General features: G+C 35.4%; 1 protein-coding gene across 1 annotated transcript in view; it reads right to left on the bottom strand.

Annotated features, from left to right (window-relative positions):
- Positions 1-6483: 6483 nt before the first annotated feature.
- Positions 6484-16193, bottom strand: part of LOC136025730 (phosphatidylinositol 4-kinase alpha-like) — an 11640-nt gene continuing 1930 nt past the window's right edge. Inside the window, exons 2-3 of the mRNA XM_065701716.1 lie at positions 15436-15556; positions 6484-6866 (exon numbers count right to left, since the gene is read on the bottom strand). Coding sequence (XP_065557788.1) covers positions 6484-6866; positions 15436-15556 — 504 coding nt within the window. The remainder of the gene's footprint in view (positions 6867-15435; positions 15557-16193) is intronic.

Here is a 16193-nt window from a genome sequence, read left to right as displayed (position 1 = left end):
GCCTTCACCTAACCGTATCGCTGCTGTTTCGACATGTGTAGAATTGGATCGTGAACAAAGTTACAGTACGAGTGATCTATTGTCGTATGTACAAAATAACATTTCCAAGTTAACGTCGGAACAAAAAGACATTTATGATACGATAATGCATTGTGTCGATAACAACGTTGGAGAAATTTTCTTTTTGGATGCGCCAGGAGGTACTGGTAAAACGTTTGTGATAAAACTGATTCTGGCATCAATTCGATCTAAAAATGATATAGCGTTGGCAACTGCGTCGTCCGGAATAGCCGCAACATTGCTGCCTGGTGGAAGAACTGCTCATTCCGCTTTGAAATTGCCTCTGAACTTGCATTCTACAGAAACTCCCACGTGCAATATTTCCAAATCATCTGGGATGGGTAAAGTATTGCAGCAATGCAAACTTATTATTTGGGATGAGTGCACAATGGCACACAAAAAATCGCTCGAGGCTCTGGATCAATGCTTGAAAGATTTGCGAGGGAAGTCGAAACCCTTTGGCAGCACCTTAATATTGCTTGCGGGAGATTTCAGGCAAACATTACCTATAATACCTAGATCAACTCCTGCAGACGAAATGAATGCTTGCCTGAAAAATTCTAATTTATGGGCACACGTAAAAACATTAAAATTAACTACAAATATGCGTGTCCGATTGCAAAACGATGACTCTGGTCAAACATTTTCAGATCAATTGCTGGCAATGGGAAACGGAAAGCTCCCAGTAGACTCAATTTCAGGACGTATACAACTACCTGCTGATTTCTGTAATTTAGTGACGTCCAAAAATGAATTGATTGAAAAAGTATTTCCGAATATTCTAAAAAATTATAAAAATAATAAATGGCTAAGTGAAAGAGCGATTCTCGCACCCAAAAATATAGACGTCCACGAAATCAACAATATTGTTTTGACCAAGATTCAAGACCAGGCAGTCCTTTACAAGTCAGTCGACACAGTTTTGGAACCAAATGAAGCGGTTAATTATCCATCTGAATTTTTAAATTCCATAGATCTTTCAGGGTTTCCACCACACGTGCTACAACTAAAAATAGGCGTACCAATAATACTTTTAAGAAATATAAACCCACCAAAGCTTTGCAATGGCACTCGACTTGCCGTAAAAAAAACAATGGAAAACCTAATAGAGGCCACAATCCTGACAGGGCCTTTTGAGGGTGAGGCTGTTCTTATTCCTCGCATTCCCATGATTCCAACAGATCTGCCTTTTCAATTTAAAAGATTGCAATTCCCAATTCGATTAGCATTTGCAATCACCATTAACAAAGCTCAAGGTCAATCATTAGAAAAATGTGGTATTGATCTTAATACTGATTGTTTTTTCCCATGGACAATTGTACGTTGCATGTTCGAGGGTCGGTAAACCTGACAATCTATTTATATGCAGCGAGAATTGGACAGCGAAGAATGTTGTATATTCGCAAGTTTTACGCAGTTAATTTGTATTTCGGAACCAAATGAAGCGGTTAATTATCCATCTGAATTTTTAAATTCCATAGATCCTTCAGGGTGTCCACCACACCTGCTACAACTAAAAATAGGCGTACCAATAATACTTTTAAGAAATATCAACCCACCAAAGCTTTGCAATGGCACGCGACTTGCCGTAAAAAAAAAAAAAAATGGAAAACCTAATAGATGCCACAATCTTGACAGGGCCTTATGAGGGTGAGGCTGTTCTAATCCCTCGCATTCCCATGATTCCAACGGATCTGCTTTTTCAATTTAAAAGATTGCAATTCCCAATTCGATTAGCATTTGCAAATCTATTTATACGCACAGACAATGGGACAGCGAAGACTGTTGTATATTCACAAGTTTTACGTAGTTAATTTGTATTGTATCTATCTATCTATCTATCTATATAAAAACGAGTTGTGTGTATGCATGTTTGTTTGTTTGTAAAAAGAGCGTTGCATATGACGTCATTATTAGTACATACGGCTTTGTATATGGACAGACAATGGGAAAGCCAAGAATGTTGTATATTCGCAATTTTTACGTAGTTTGAAACACATATATAAATCTATCTATATTCACAGGTGGGACACAGGGACACAACTACAATGGCGCGTAACTAATATGGCGCGTAACTAATATGGCGCGTAACGACTTACGCGCGCGGGGGGGCTTGGGGGGGCGCGAAGCGCCCCCACCAACTAGGTGTTGGGGTGGCGCGAAGCGCCACCCCAACAGCTAGTCTATATATATAAAAATAAGTTGTCTGTGGATCTGTGGATCGTGGATCAGGTGTGACGTCGTGTTTGTCCGCATATGACGTCTGAATTATTTCACACTAATACAAAAGAAGAAAAAAACTAAAAAAGGTAAAAACTACAAAAAAAACTAAAAAGAAAAAAAAACTAAAAAAGCTAAAAAACTAAAAAAAACTAAAAAAAGGTAAAAAACTAATAACTAAAAAAAAATTGAAAAAAATAAAAAAAAGGCAAAAACTACAAAAAAAATAAAAACTAATAAAAAAACTAAAAAAGCTAAAAAACTAAAAAAACTAAAAAAAACTAAAAAAAGGTAAAAAACTAAAAAAAACTAAAAACTAAAAAAGAAAAAAACTAAAAAAAAAGAAAAAACTGAAAAATAAAAGAGAAAAAGAAAACTAAAAAAATATGAATAAATATATATAAAAATAAGTTGTTTGTGGGTTATGTCTGTCTGTCTGTCTGTCGAGTGACGTCGTGTTTGTCCACATATGACGTCTGAATTATTTCACACTAATACAAAAGAAGAAAAAAAAACTAAAAATGGTAAAAACTACAAAAAAAACTAAAAAGAAAAAAAACTAAAAAAGCTAAAAAACTAAAAAAAACTAAAAAAAGGTAAAAAACTAAAAACTAAAAAAAACTGAAAAAACTAAAAAAAGGCAAAAACTAACCGGGACACAGGGAATATAAATGACGACCGGGACACAGGGACACAACTACAATGGGGACGCCGGGGGGCACAGGGGGATATAAATGACGACCGGGACACCGGGACACAAGGAATATAAATGACGCCCGGGACACTCAAAGAGAAATCACAGACTGGAACACCGGGACACAAATGACGACCGGGACACAGGGAATATAAATGACGACCGGGACACAGGGACATAACTACAAAGGGGACGCCGGGGTGCACAGGGGGATATATAAATGACGATGGCGACTCAGGGAATGGTCGATTAGCAATCACCATCAACAAAGCTCAAGGGCAATCATTAGAATCATGAGGTATAGATCTGAATACGGATTGTTTTCCCATGGACCATTATATGTTGCATGTTCAAGAGTCGGTAAACCTGACAATCTATTTATATGCACAGACAATGGGACAGCAAAGAATGTTGTATATTCGCAAGTTTTACGTAGTTAAAAACATATATATATATATATATATATATATATATATATATATATATATATATATATATATATATATATATATATATATATATATATATATATATATCTATCTATATTCACAGGTGGGACATAGGGACACAACTACAATGGCGCGTAACTAATATGGCGTATTATATAGTATATATATATATATATATATATAGTATATATATATATAGTATATATATTATATAGTATATATATATATATATATATATATATATATATATATATATATATATATATATAATATATACCTATATATATAAAAATAAGTTGTCTGTCTGTGTGTCTGTCTGTGGATCAGGTGACGTCATGTTTCTGTGTTGACTGACGTCATGAAATTATGAATGCTTGCCTGAAAAATTCTAATTTATGGGCACACGTAAAAATATTAAAATTAACTACAAATATGCGTGTCCGATTGCAAAACGATGACTCTGGTCAAACATTTTCAGATCAATTGCTGACAATTGGAAACGGAAAGCTCCCAGTAGACTCAATTTCAGGACGTATACAACTACCTGCTGATTTCTGTAATTTAGTGACGTCCAAAAATGAATTGATTGAAAAAGTATTTCCGAATACTCTAAAAAATTATATCTATATATATAAAAATAAGTTGTCTGTCTGTGGATCAGGTGACGTCATGTTTCTGTGTTGACTGACGTCATGAAATTATGAATGCTTGCATGAAAAATTCTAATTTATGGGCACACGTAAAAATATTAAAATTAACAACAAATATGCGTGTCCGATTGCAAAACGATGACTCTGGTCAAACATTTTCAGATCAATTGCTGACAATTGGAAACGGAAAGCTCCCAGTAGACTCAATTTCAGGACGTATACAACTACCTGCTAATTTCTGTAATTTAGTGACGTCCAAAAATGAATTGATTGAAAAAGTATTTCCGAATATTCTAAAAAATTATAAAAATAATAAATGGCTAAGTGAAAGAGCGATTCTCGCACCCAAAAATATAGACGTCCACGAAATCAACAATATTGTTTTGACCAAGATTCGAGACCAGGCAGTCCTTTACAAGTCAGTCGACACAGTTTTGGAACCAAATGAAGCGGTTAATTATCCATCTGAATTTTTAAATTTCATAGATCTTTCAGGGTTTCCACCACACGTGCTACAACTAAAAATAGGCGTACCAATAATACTTTTAAGAAATATAAACCCACCAAAGCTTTGCAATGGCACTCGACTTGCCGTAAAAAAAACAATGGAAAACCTAATAGAGGCCACAATCTTGACAGGGCCTTTTGAGGGTGAGGCTGTTCTTATTCCTCGCATTCCCATGATTCCAACGGATCTGCCTTTTCAATTTAAAAGATTGCAATTCCCAATTCGATTAGCATTTGCAATCACCATTAACAAAGCTCAAGGTCAATCATTAGAAAAATGTGGTATAGATCTTAATACTGATTGTTTTTCCCATGGACAATTGTACGTTGCATGTTCGAGGGTCGGTAAACCTGACAATCTATTTATATGCAGCGACAATTGGACAGCGAAGAATGTTGTATATTCGCAAGTTTTACGCAGTTAATTTGTGTTGTATCTATCTATCTATCTATCTATCTATATAAAAACGAGTTGTGTGTATGCATGTTTGTTTGTTTGTAAAAAGAGCGTTTGCATATGATGTCATTATTAGTACATACGGCTTTGTATATGCAGAGACAATGGGAAAGCCAAGAATGTTGTATATTCGCAATTTTTACGTAGTTTAACTCCTGCAGACAAAATGAATGCTTGCCTAAAAAATTCTAATTTATGGGCACACGTAAAAATATTAAAATTAACTACAAATATGCGTGTCCGATTGCAAAACGATGACTCTGGTCAAACAGTAGACTCGATTTCAGGACGTATACAACTACCTGCTGATTTCTGTAATTTAGTGACGTCCAAAAATGAATTGATTGAAAAAGTATTTCCGAATATTCTACAAAATTATAAAAATAATAAATGGCTAAGTGAAAGAGCGATTCTCGCACCCAAAAATATAGACGTCCACGAAATCAACAATATTGTTTTGACCAAGATTCGAGACCAGGCAGTCCTATACAAGTCAGTCGATACAGTTTTTGGAACCAAATGAAGCGGTTAATTATCCATCTGAATTTTTAAATTCCATAGATCCTTCAGGGTTTCCACCACACGTGCTACAACTAAAAATAGGCGTACCAATAATACTTTTAAGAAATATCAACCCACCAAAGCTTTGCAATGGCACGCGACTTGCCGTAAAAAAAAACAATGGAAAACCTAATAGAGGCCAAAATCTTGACAGGGCCTTATGAGGGTGAGGCTGTTCTTACTCCTCGCATTCCCATGATTCCAACGGATCTGCTTTTTCAATTTAAAAGATTGCAATTCCCAATTCGATTAGTATTTGCAATCACCATTAACAAAGCTCAAGGTCAATCATTAGAAAAATATGGCATAGATCTTAATACTGATTGTTTTTCCCATGGACAATTGTACGTTGCATGTTCGAGGGTCGGTAAACCTGACAATGTATTTATATGCAGCGACAATTGGACAGCGAAGAATGTTGTATATTCGCAAGTTTTACGCAGTTAATTTGTATTGTATCTATCTATCTATCTATCTATATAAAAACGAGTTGTGTGGATGCATGTTTGTTTGTTTGTAAAAAGAGCGTTTGCATATGACGTCATTATTAGTACATACGGCTTTGTATATGCACAGACAATGGGAAAGCCAAGAATGTTGTTTATTCGCAATTTTTACGTAGTTTGAAACACATATATAAATCTATCTATATTCACAGGTGGGACACAGGGACACAACTACAATGGCGCATAACTAATATGGCGCGTAATGACTTACGCGCGCGGGGGGGCTTGGGGGGGCGCGAAGCGCCCCACCAACTAGGTGTTGGGGTGGCGCTCCCCAACAGCTAGTATATATATATATATATATATATATATATATATAATATATATATATATATATATATATATATATATAATATATATATATATATACACTAAAACCTTACCTTGATACACACTTCCAAATCTGGCTTTTGTCTTTCTGAATCGCTGGGTCATTTATATAATCAAAAATATAGTAGAAATTCGGCTTATCAGAATGCTTCACTCTCAAAACCTCCAACCAATAAACACACAAGAGATAAGTACATTGTGCAAAGGTTAACTTTCCAATAATATTGCTGACATCTTGTGGAGGATTCCCAAGCAGATTGAGGATTTGATTTCGAAACTCCTGGACTTCAGTGCTTTGAACGCCATCTGTTCTAAGAGCTGCTGTATATTGAAGTTCTCTAAATTCTGATTTGAATGGAGTTTGTGAAATTAGTAAAGGTGATTTTACTGCTATTTCACAGAGACCCTTGTACCACTCATGAGGATATATACCTATAAAAAGGAAAAAACTATAAAAACTGAGTCAATAGACCTGAATAAAGGGAATACGAGTTTAAAAGCGATTTGAGCAATACTTAAAAACTTTTATCTTTTTTGAAAACATGGTTGGGTATTTTCAACAAGGTCTATATTTATATATTACAAAATAAAGTTTATTCACAACTCGAAAAACATTTAAGCATAATTTTTTGTTACGTATAAGGCAAAAGTAAACATATAACTTGGGGGAAAAGCATGAAAAAATATAATGCATACGGCAATTAAAACATATACCTGAAACGAGAAAAAGAGCTTGAAAGTAATCTGGGCCAAATTAAAACATTTTATATTTGTTGAGAACAAGGTTAAGCAAGTTCAGTTTGGCTTACACATGTAAAATAAAGTTAATTCGCAAATCATAGATTGTGTAAATATTTTGTTGATTACCTAAACGGCAAATCAGCCTGAAGAACCACAGAAAGAACAACATACTCAATACATCACGATCCTACACATATGGAAAGAAGGAAGAAAAAGATGAACAAGAACAAATAAAAAGGAAACAAAGTTAAGTCGTCATCGAAAAGCACAATTTTATCAAAAAACTAGCTGTTGGGGCCAACACCTAGTTGGTGGGGGCGCTTCGCACCCCCCAAGCCCCCCCGCGCGCGTAAGTCGTTACGCGCCATATTAGTTACGCGCCATTGTAGTTGTGTCCCTGTGTCCCACCTGTGAATATAGATATATGTATATATATATATATTTTTAACTACGTAAAACTTGCGAATATACAACATTCTTGGCTGTCCCATTGTCTGTGCATATAAATAGATTGTCAGGTTTACCGACTCTTGAACATGCAACATATAATTCTCCATGGGAAAAACAATCTGTATTCAGATCTATACCTCATTATTCTAATGATTGCCCTTGAGCTTTGTTGATGGTGATTGCTAATCGAACATTCCCTGTGTCCCCGTCGTCATTTATATATCCCCCTGTGCCCCCCGGCGTCCCCGTTGTTGTTGTTTCCCTGTGTCCCAGTCGTCATTTGTGTCCCGGTGTCCCAGTCTGTAATTTCTCTTTGAGTGTCACGGTCGGCATTTATATTCCCTGTGTCCCGGTCGTCATTTTTGTCTCGGTCGTCATTTGTGTTCCGGTGTCCCGGTCTGTAATTTCTCTTTTAGTGTCCTGGTCGTCATTTATATTCCCTGTGTCCCGGTCGTCATTTGTGTCCCGGTGCTTTGTTGATGGTGATTGCTAATCGAACATTCCTTGTGTCCCGGTCGCTTGTTCTTTGAGTGTCCCGGTCGCTTTCTCTTTGAGTGTCCCGATGTCCCGGTCTCTAATTTCGTCAGTCGACAAACATGACGTCAGTCGACACACAAACATGACGTCACTCGACAGACAACTTATTTTTATATATATAGATTATACGAAATTGAATTGGAGTGATTGTGGTCGGATGTTTTCTTTTGAGTGGAGTCAGGTGTTTCCATTTAATATTTTAAATATCATCTACAAAAAGAAAACGAGGTTAAGTCGTCATCTAAAAACACAATTTTACCAAAAAATTATACGAAACTGAATTGGAGCGATTGTGGTCGAATGTTTCCTGATGAGTGGAGTCAGGTATTTCCATTTAATATTTTAAATATCATGTTTAGTTATTTAAAAACCAAGGTATATATAGTAACTTCCTTTTAAAGTAGCCCCTAAACAACCCTCTATGACGTTCCAGTTTCCAAGTAAGCGGTGACGAAAAAAAAGAGGACACATCAGTGCTACCCATACAAAAACCTTGCACTTTGTTGCCCAAAATTGGGGGTTTTAAGTTTCCTCTACAGAATTTTCGGCAATGGCTTTTCAATGGTGCAGTTTTCATTTCAATCCGACGCCATTTTCGACAGGTCTCAGTTTATTGTTTGAAGTTTTCATAATTTAGCGTTCAAAATAAAATTTTACCAACAAGTCAAAGATATAAAGCTACCATTCCTGAATCAGCAACAAAACGCGATTTCTTCTCGCAAGACATTTCTTTTCTAAACGCGTTATAGCAATTTCAGGACGTATACAACTGCCTCCTGAGTTCTGTAGTTTTAGTAAGTACTTGTAATTTAGTAATTATTATATATTTTATATATATATATATATATATATATATATATATATATATATATATATATGTATATATATATATATATATATATATATATATATATATATATATATATATATATATATATATATATATATATATATATATATATATATATATATATATATATATATATATTCATATATATATATATATATATATATTCATATATATATATATACATATATATATATATCTATATATATAAAAATAAGTTGTCTGTCTGTCTGTCTGTGGATCAGGTGACGTCATGTTTCTGTGTCGGCTGACGTCATGAAATTAGTTGTCGTCATTTTTGCTTTGACGGTGACGTCATTAACGGTATTTAAGACATTTGTTCACGGAAAAATATTTAATTGTAAAATGACTGAAGAACCTACAATGGCAACAGCCGAGGAAGCTGCTCAAAGAGTTTATGCCAAAAAACTTGCTGCTGATAGAGAAAGTAAGAAAAGAAAGCGTTCCGAGGAATCACAAGAACAGCAAGAAAACAGGCTTGCGGCTAAAGAACGCAAAACCGCGCAGTTAGATGAAAATCCACCTGGACAGCGAGAGTCAAAACATATCAAAACTGAAAATGATAGCGATGATGATTGGGTTTGGGATTTTGACTTGGATAAGGTCATCAATGCCTACCAGATTTAAGTTAAAAAACAAAGGTTCGTCGATATGTACTTCATAGTGACGCTGAAAAATAAAGAAGAAAAAGAAAACTGAAAAAAGAAAAAAGGTAAAAAACTAAAAAAAAACTAAAAAGAAAAAACACTCAAAGAGAAATTACAGACCGGGACACAAATGACGACCGAGACAGAGGGAATATAAGTGACGACCGGGAACCTCAAAGAGAAATTACAGACTGGGACACCCGGACACAAATCACGAACGGGACACAGGGAATATAAATGACGACCGGGACACAGGGACACAACTACAACGGGGACGCCGGGGGCACAGGCGGGATATATAAATGACGACCGGGACACAGGGATTGTTCGAATAGAAATTACAGACCGGGACACCGGGACACAAATGACGACCGGGACACCGGGACATAGGGAATATAAATGACGACCGGGACACTCAAAGAGAAATTACAAACTGGGACACCGGGACACAAATGACGACCGGGACACAGGGAATATAAATGACGACCGGGACACAGGGACACATCATTAGAATAATGAGGTATAGATCTGAATACGGATTGTTTTTCCCATGGACAATTATATGTTGCATGTTCAAGAGTCAGTAAACCTGACAATCTATTTATATGCACAGACAATGGGACAGCGAAGAATGTTGTATATTCGCATGTTTTACGTAGTTAAAAACATATATTTATATCTATCTCTATTCACAGGTGGGACACAGGGACACAACTACAATGGCGCGTAACGACTTACGCGCGCGGGGGGGCTTGGGGGGCGCGAAGTACCCCACCAACTAGGTGTTGGGGTGGCGCGAAGCGCCACCCCAACAGCTAGTATATATATATATGTTGGGTGGTGGGGCACGAAGCGCCCCCAACCAACAGCTAGTATATATATAAAAATAAGTTGTTTGTCTGTTGACTGACGTCATGCATGTTTGTCGACTGACGTCATTATAAGGATTGAGCATTATGCCGCCATGAAGTTGTTTGTCGACACACTTCATGTTTGTCGACTGACGAAATTACAGACCGGGACACAAATGACGACCGGGAAACAGGGAATATAAATGACGACTGGGACACTCAAAGATAAATTACAGATTGGGACACCGGGACACAAATAACGACCGGGACATAGGGAATATAAATGACGACCGGGACACAGGGACACAACTACAACGGGGACGCCGGGGGGCACAAGGGGGATATATAAATGACGACCGGGACACAGGGAATGTTCGATTAGCAATCACCATCAACAAAGCTCAAGGGCAATCATTAGAATAATGAGGTATAGATCTGAATACGGATTGTTTTTCCCATGGACAACCGGAACACAAATGACGACCGGGGCACTCAAATAGAAATTACAGACCGGGACACCGGGACACAAATGACGACCGGGACACAAAGAATAAAAATGACGACCGGGACACAGGGACACAACTACAACGGGGACGCCGGGGGCACAGGGGGGATATATAAATGATGACGGGGACACGGGGAATGCTCGATTAGCAATCACCATCAACAAAGCTCAAGGGCAATCATTAGAATAATGAGGTATAGATCTGAATACGGATTGTTTTTCCCAGAGACAATTATATGTTGCATGTTCAAGAGTCGGTAAACCTGACAATCTATTTATATGCACAGGCCATTGGACAGCGAAGAATGTTGTATATTCGCAAGTTTTTCGTGGTTAAAAATATATATCTATATATATAAAAATAAGTTGTCTGTGTGTGGATCTGTGGATGGATCAGGTGACGTCATGTTTGTTCGCATATAACGTCTGAATTATTTCACACTAATACAAAAGAAGAAAAAAACTAAAAAAGGTAAAAACTACAAAAAAAACTAAAAAGAAAAAAAAACTAAAAAAGCTAAAAAACTAAAAAAAACTAAAAAAAGGTAAAAATCTAATAACTAAAAAAAAACTGAAAAAAATAAAAAAAGGCAAAAACTACAAAAAAAATAAAAACTAATAAAAAAACTAAAAAAGCTAAAAAACTAAAAAAACTAAAAAAACTAAAAAAAGGTAAAAAACTAAAAAAAACTTAAAACTAAAAAAGAAAAAAACTAAAAAAAAGGAAAAAACTGAAAAATAAAAGAGAAAAAGAAAACTAAAAAAATATGAATAATCTATATATATAAAAATAAGTTGTCTGTGTGTGGATCTGTGGATCAGGTGACGTCATGTTTGTTCGCATATGACGTCTGAATTATTTCACACTAATACAAAAGAAGAAAAAAACTAAAAAAGGTAAAAACTACAAAAAAAACTAAAAAGAAAAAAAAACTAAAAAAGCTAAAAAACTAAAAAAAACTAAAAAAAGGTAAAAATCTAATAACTAAAAAAAAACTGAAAAAAATAAAAAAAGGCAAAAACTACAAAAAAAATAAAAACTAATAAAAAAACTAAAAAAGCTAAAAAACTAAAAAAACTAAAAAAAACTAAAAAAAGGTAAAAAACTAAAAAAAACTAAAAACTAAAAAAGAAAAAAACTAAAAAAAAGGAAAAAACTGAAAAATAAAAGAGAAAAAGAAAACTTAAAAAATATGAATAAATATATATAAAAATAAGTTGTTTGTGGGTTATGTCTGTCTGTCTGTCTGTCGAGTGACGTCGTGTTTGTCCGCATATGACGTCTGAATTATTTCACACTAATACAAAAGAAGAGAAAAAACTAAAAAAGGTAAAAACTACAAAAAAAACTAAAAAGAAAAAAAACTAAAAAAGCTAAAAAACTAAAAAAAACTAAAAAAAGGTAAAAAACTAAAAACTAAAAAAAACTGAAAAAACTAAAAAAAAGGCAAAAACTAAAAAAAAACTAAAAACTAATAAAAAAACTAAAAAAGCTAAAAAACTAAAAAAACTAAAAAAACTAAAAAAAGGTAAAAAACAAAAAAAAACTAAAAACTAAAAAAGAAAAAACTAAAAAAAAGGAAAAAACTGAAAAATAAGAGAAAAAGAAAACTAAAAAAATATTAATAAATATAAAAAATATAAATATAAATATAATATTAATTAGCAATCAACAAAGCACCAAGACACAAATGACGACCGGGACACAGGGAGTATAAATGACGACCAGGACATAAGTAAAAAAAAAAACTAAAAAAACTAAAAAAATGGTAAAAACTACAAAAAAACTAAAAACTAATAAAAAAACTAAAAAATCTAAAAATCTAAATAAACTAAAAAAGAAAAAAAAGAAAAAAGGAAAAAAATAAAGGAGAAAAACAAAACTAAAAAACGAATGTATATACAGACCGGGACACCGGGATACAAATGACGACCGGGACACAGGGAATATAAATGACGACCGGGACACAGGGACACAACTACAATGGGGACGCCGGGGGGCACAGGGGGATATAAATGACGACCGGGACACCGGGACACAAGGAATATAAATGACGCCCGGGACACTCAAAGAGAAATCACAGACTGGAACACCGGGACACAAATGACGACCGGGACACAGGGAATATAAATGACGACCGGGACACAGGGACATAACTACAAAGGGGACGCCGGGGTGCACAGGGGGATATATAAATGACGATGGCGACTCAGGGAATGGTCGATTGGCAATCACCATCAACAAAGCTCAAGGGCAATCATTAGAATCATGAGGTATAGATCTGAATACGGATTGTTTTCCCATGGACCATTATATGTTGCATGTTCAAGAGTCGGTAAACCTGACAATCTATTTATATGCACAGACAATGGGACAGCAAAGAATGTTGTATATTCGCAAGTTTTACGTAGTTAAAAACATATATATATATATATATATATATATATATATATATATATATATATATATATCTATATTCACAGGTGGGACATAGGGACACAACTACAATGGCGCGTAACTAATATGGCGCGTAACGACTTACGCGCGCGGGGGGGCTTGGGGGGGGCGCGAAGCGCCCCCACCAACTAGGTGTTGGGGTGGCGCGAAGCGCCACCCCAACAGCTAGTATATATATATATTCACAGGTGGGACACAGGGACACAACTACAATGGCACGTAATGACTAACGCGCGGGGGGGCTTGGGGGGGGCGCGAAGCGCCCCCACCAACTAGGTGTTGGGGTGGCGCGAAGCGCCACCCCAACAGCTAGTATATATATATATTCACAGGTGGGACACAGGGACACAACTACAATGGCACGTAATGACTAACGCGCGGGGGGGCACCCCCACCAACAGCTAGTATATATATATATATATATATATATATATATATATATATATATATATATATTTACATATATGTCTGAATTCATAAATCTGACTCCATTGATATGAAACTCTTTTTCCTATCTATTCAATTATTTTTCTCAGTCTATGAGGAGTCAGATCTATGGAGACACGTCGGGATGGAGATGGGTTTGTGAAAGTGCCTCTTTTGGCTTAAATTCAGGCTGTTTATCAATAGTTTCATTTAACTAACAGAGGCACTTTCAAAGTAGGAAGCCCCTTTTTTCTCTTCTTTTACTATTTTTTGCATCAATTTCAAACAGGAAACTAGATTGATATTTTTGAACCAGTAGGCTATTTAAATTAGATCATAGTGGCAATGAAAGCAAATACAGTAGAGCAGAAGCTAAAAAACGTCAATGAACATTATATCTCGTAAAATCACATATTTGGTAATATTTTTAGTAACCATGATCGGGGCCCGTAAAGAGGGGTTCCTTCCACCTCCAATATGATCAATTTAGTAAATGTGCACACATTGTAACTCTTTCAAATTGGGAAGCGTGAATCAGAAACATTAGAAACAAAGAAACAAAACATCAGAAAAAAAAATATTCAGAAACGTTCAAATATTTATGATTTCGATGTGATTATCTTAAACCAAAACGTACTTTGTACAAATGGTTATGATTTCCAACAAAATTGTTATATGAAGAATTTCTGAGCCCGTTATTTACGAATATGCAGCTAATCGTGCAGTATAGATATCCAAAATCAAAATACATTGAGAAAATACAAAAGTAAAAGTTTTGTCAATCATTTATTAATACAAACTGTTTCGGCAAAAATGGCAGATCATATGGAGTCCATTGATTTTCTGATAGACTATGCTAGATACCAGAATTCTGATCAGCGTTGCCCCGCAATTAAAAAATCTGATTGTTTCCCCTATGCCCAGGAGTCACCAATAAGAACGAAAAGTTAAAAGCCACTTCATCGATTCTAGTAGTCCCCCTGTTTCTGTCTGGTTTTAAGCAGAAAAAGGGGCAGAGGGGCAGACATGGAGTAGACTTTATGGAGTAGACATACTTTTTGGTTGATTTATTCGAGACATTTGATAAAGTAAGCGATACCCTATGTCGATATCGTATGTGCCATCGATGCCAGTGGATTTTTTTTATCCTTTTTGCTTAGAAAACGTCTTATTCAACTACATAGGTTTTGAATGACAAAGTTGAAAGGAACTTCTTCTATTTCTCGCTGGTCATCATATTCGAATCCTGCCCACAAAAATCAAAATTATCTCGAGAATTATAATGTTAATGTCATTTGTTGTCTTTAATGGAACCTAACACTTACTGCACTCTTACTTGAGTGAAATATATTACAATGCAGTACAACACAATACATGTATTACAACACATTTACCACACTTTTCATGAGTGAAACGCATTACAACACAGCGCGTATTATAACACATTTACAGGGATCTTCACCAGTGAAATGCGTCAAAAAACAGTGCAACACAGCACACGCATTACAACACACTTACCACACTCTTCTTGAGTGAAACGCATTACGACACAGTAAAGCCAGAAGTCCTTGAATAGCTTGTGAAGACGAACTTTTGGTTGATTTATTGGAGGCATCCGTCGCACTAGAGAAGCAATAACCTATAAAGAAAGAAAATGAAGCAAAGCACATCCAAGATTTTACTCGAGAGGGGGAATAAAATGAAAAAGTGGTTCTGTTTCTTTCAAGCCAATAAATTACTTGAAGTGAGTATTTTCATCTAATTTTTCAGATAAGATAGAGGAGATGAAACACGGAGGAAAGTTTAAAGCTTATGGAATCAGAAAAATGTTTTGGTATTAACATACTTTAGCTGCTAAATTACAAAAAAAAAATGTGTATTTTTATATGATTTTTTGTGAGCAAACTTCGAAGCGCATGAAGACGGACTTTTGATTAATATATTAGAGGTCTTCGTCGTGCTAAAAGGTCGTGGCTAAAAAAATAGAATATCTAGAATTTCGAAAAGGGGGGCAGGGGGAGAGTTAACAAGGAAAACAGTAGTTGTGTGCCTCTTTAATCAATAGTAACCAACAGGATGTAATTTTATCTGTTATTTCATTTAAGAAAGATGACATCAAACATGTAGTAAACTTATGATTTTGAAGATGGAGTTTTGTTATCTAATTTGCACAGTGCACATTTGGCACACAAAGGAAGCAACAGTTAGAAGAAAAGAAGAGGAAAAACTACAGAGCAAAACCACAGGATATCGATTCATGTGGAGGGGAAAAGAGT

Source organism: Artemia franciscana, chromosome 4 (assembly GCF_032884065.1).
Source record: "Artemia franciscana chromosome 4, ASM3288406v1, whole genome shotgun sequence".
In the NCBI taxonomy this organism is placed as follows: domain Eukaryota; kingdom Metazoa; phylum Arthropoda; class Branchiopoda; order Anostraca; family Artemiidae; genus Artemia; species Artemia franciscana.
The sequence above is the reverse complement of the archived record's forward strand: the minus strand, read 5'-3'. Positions and strand labels throughout refer to the sequence as shown.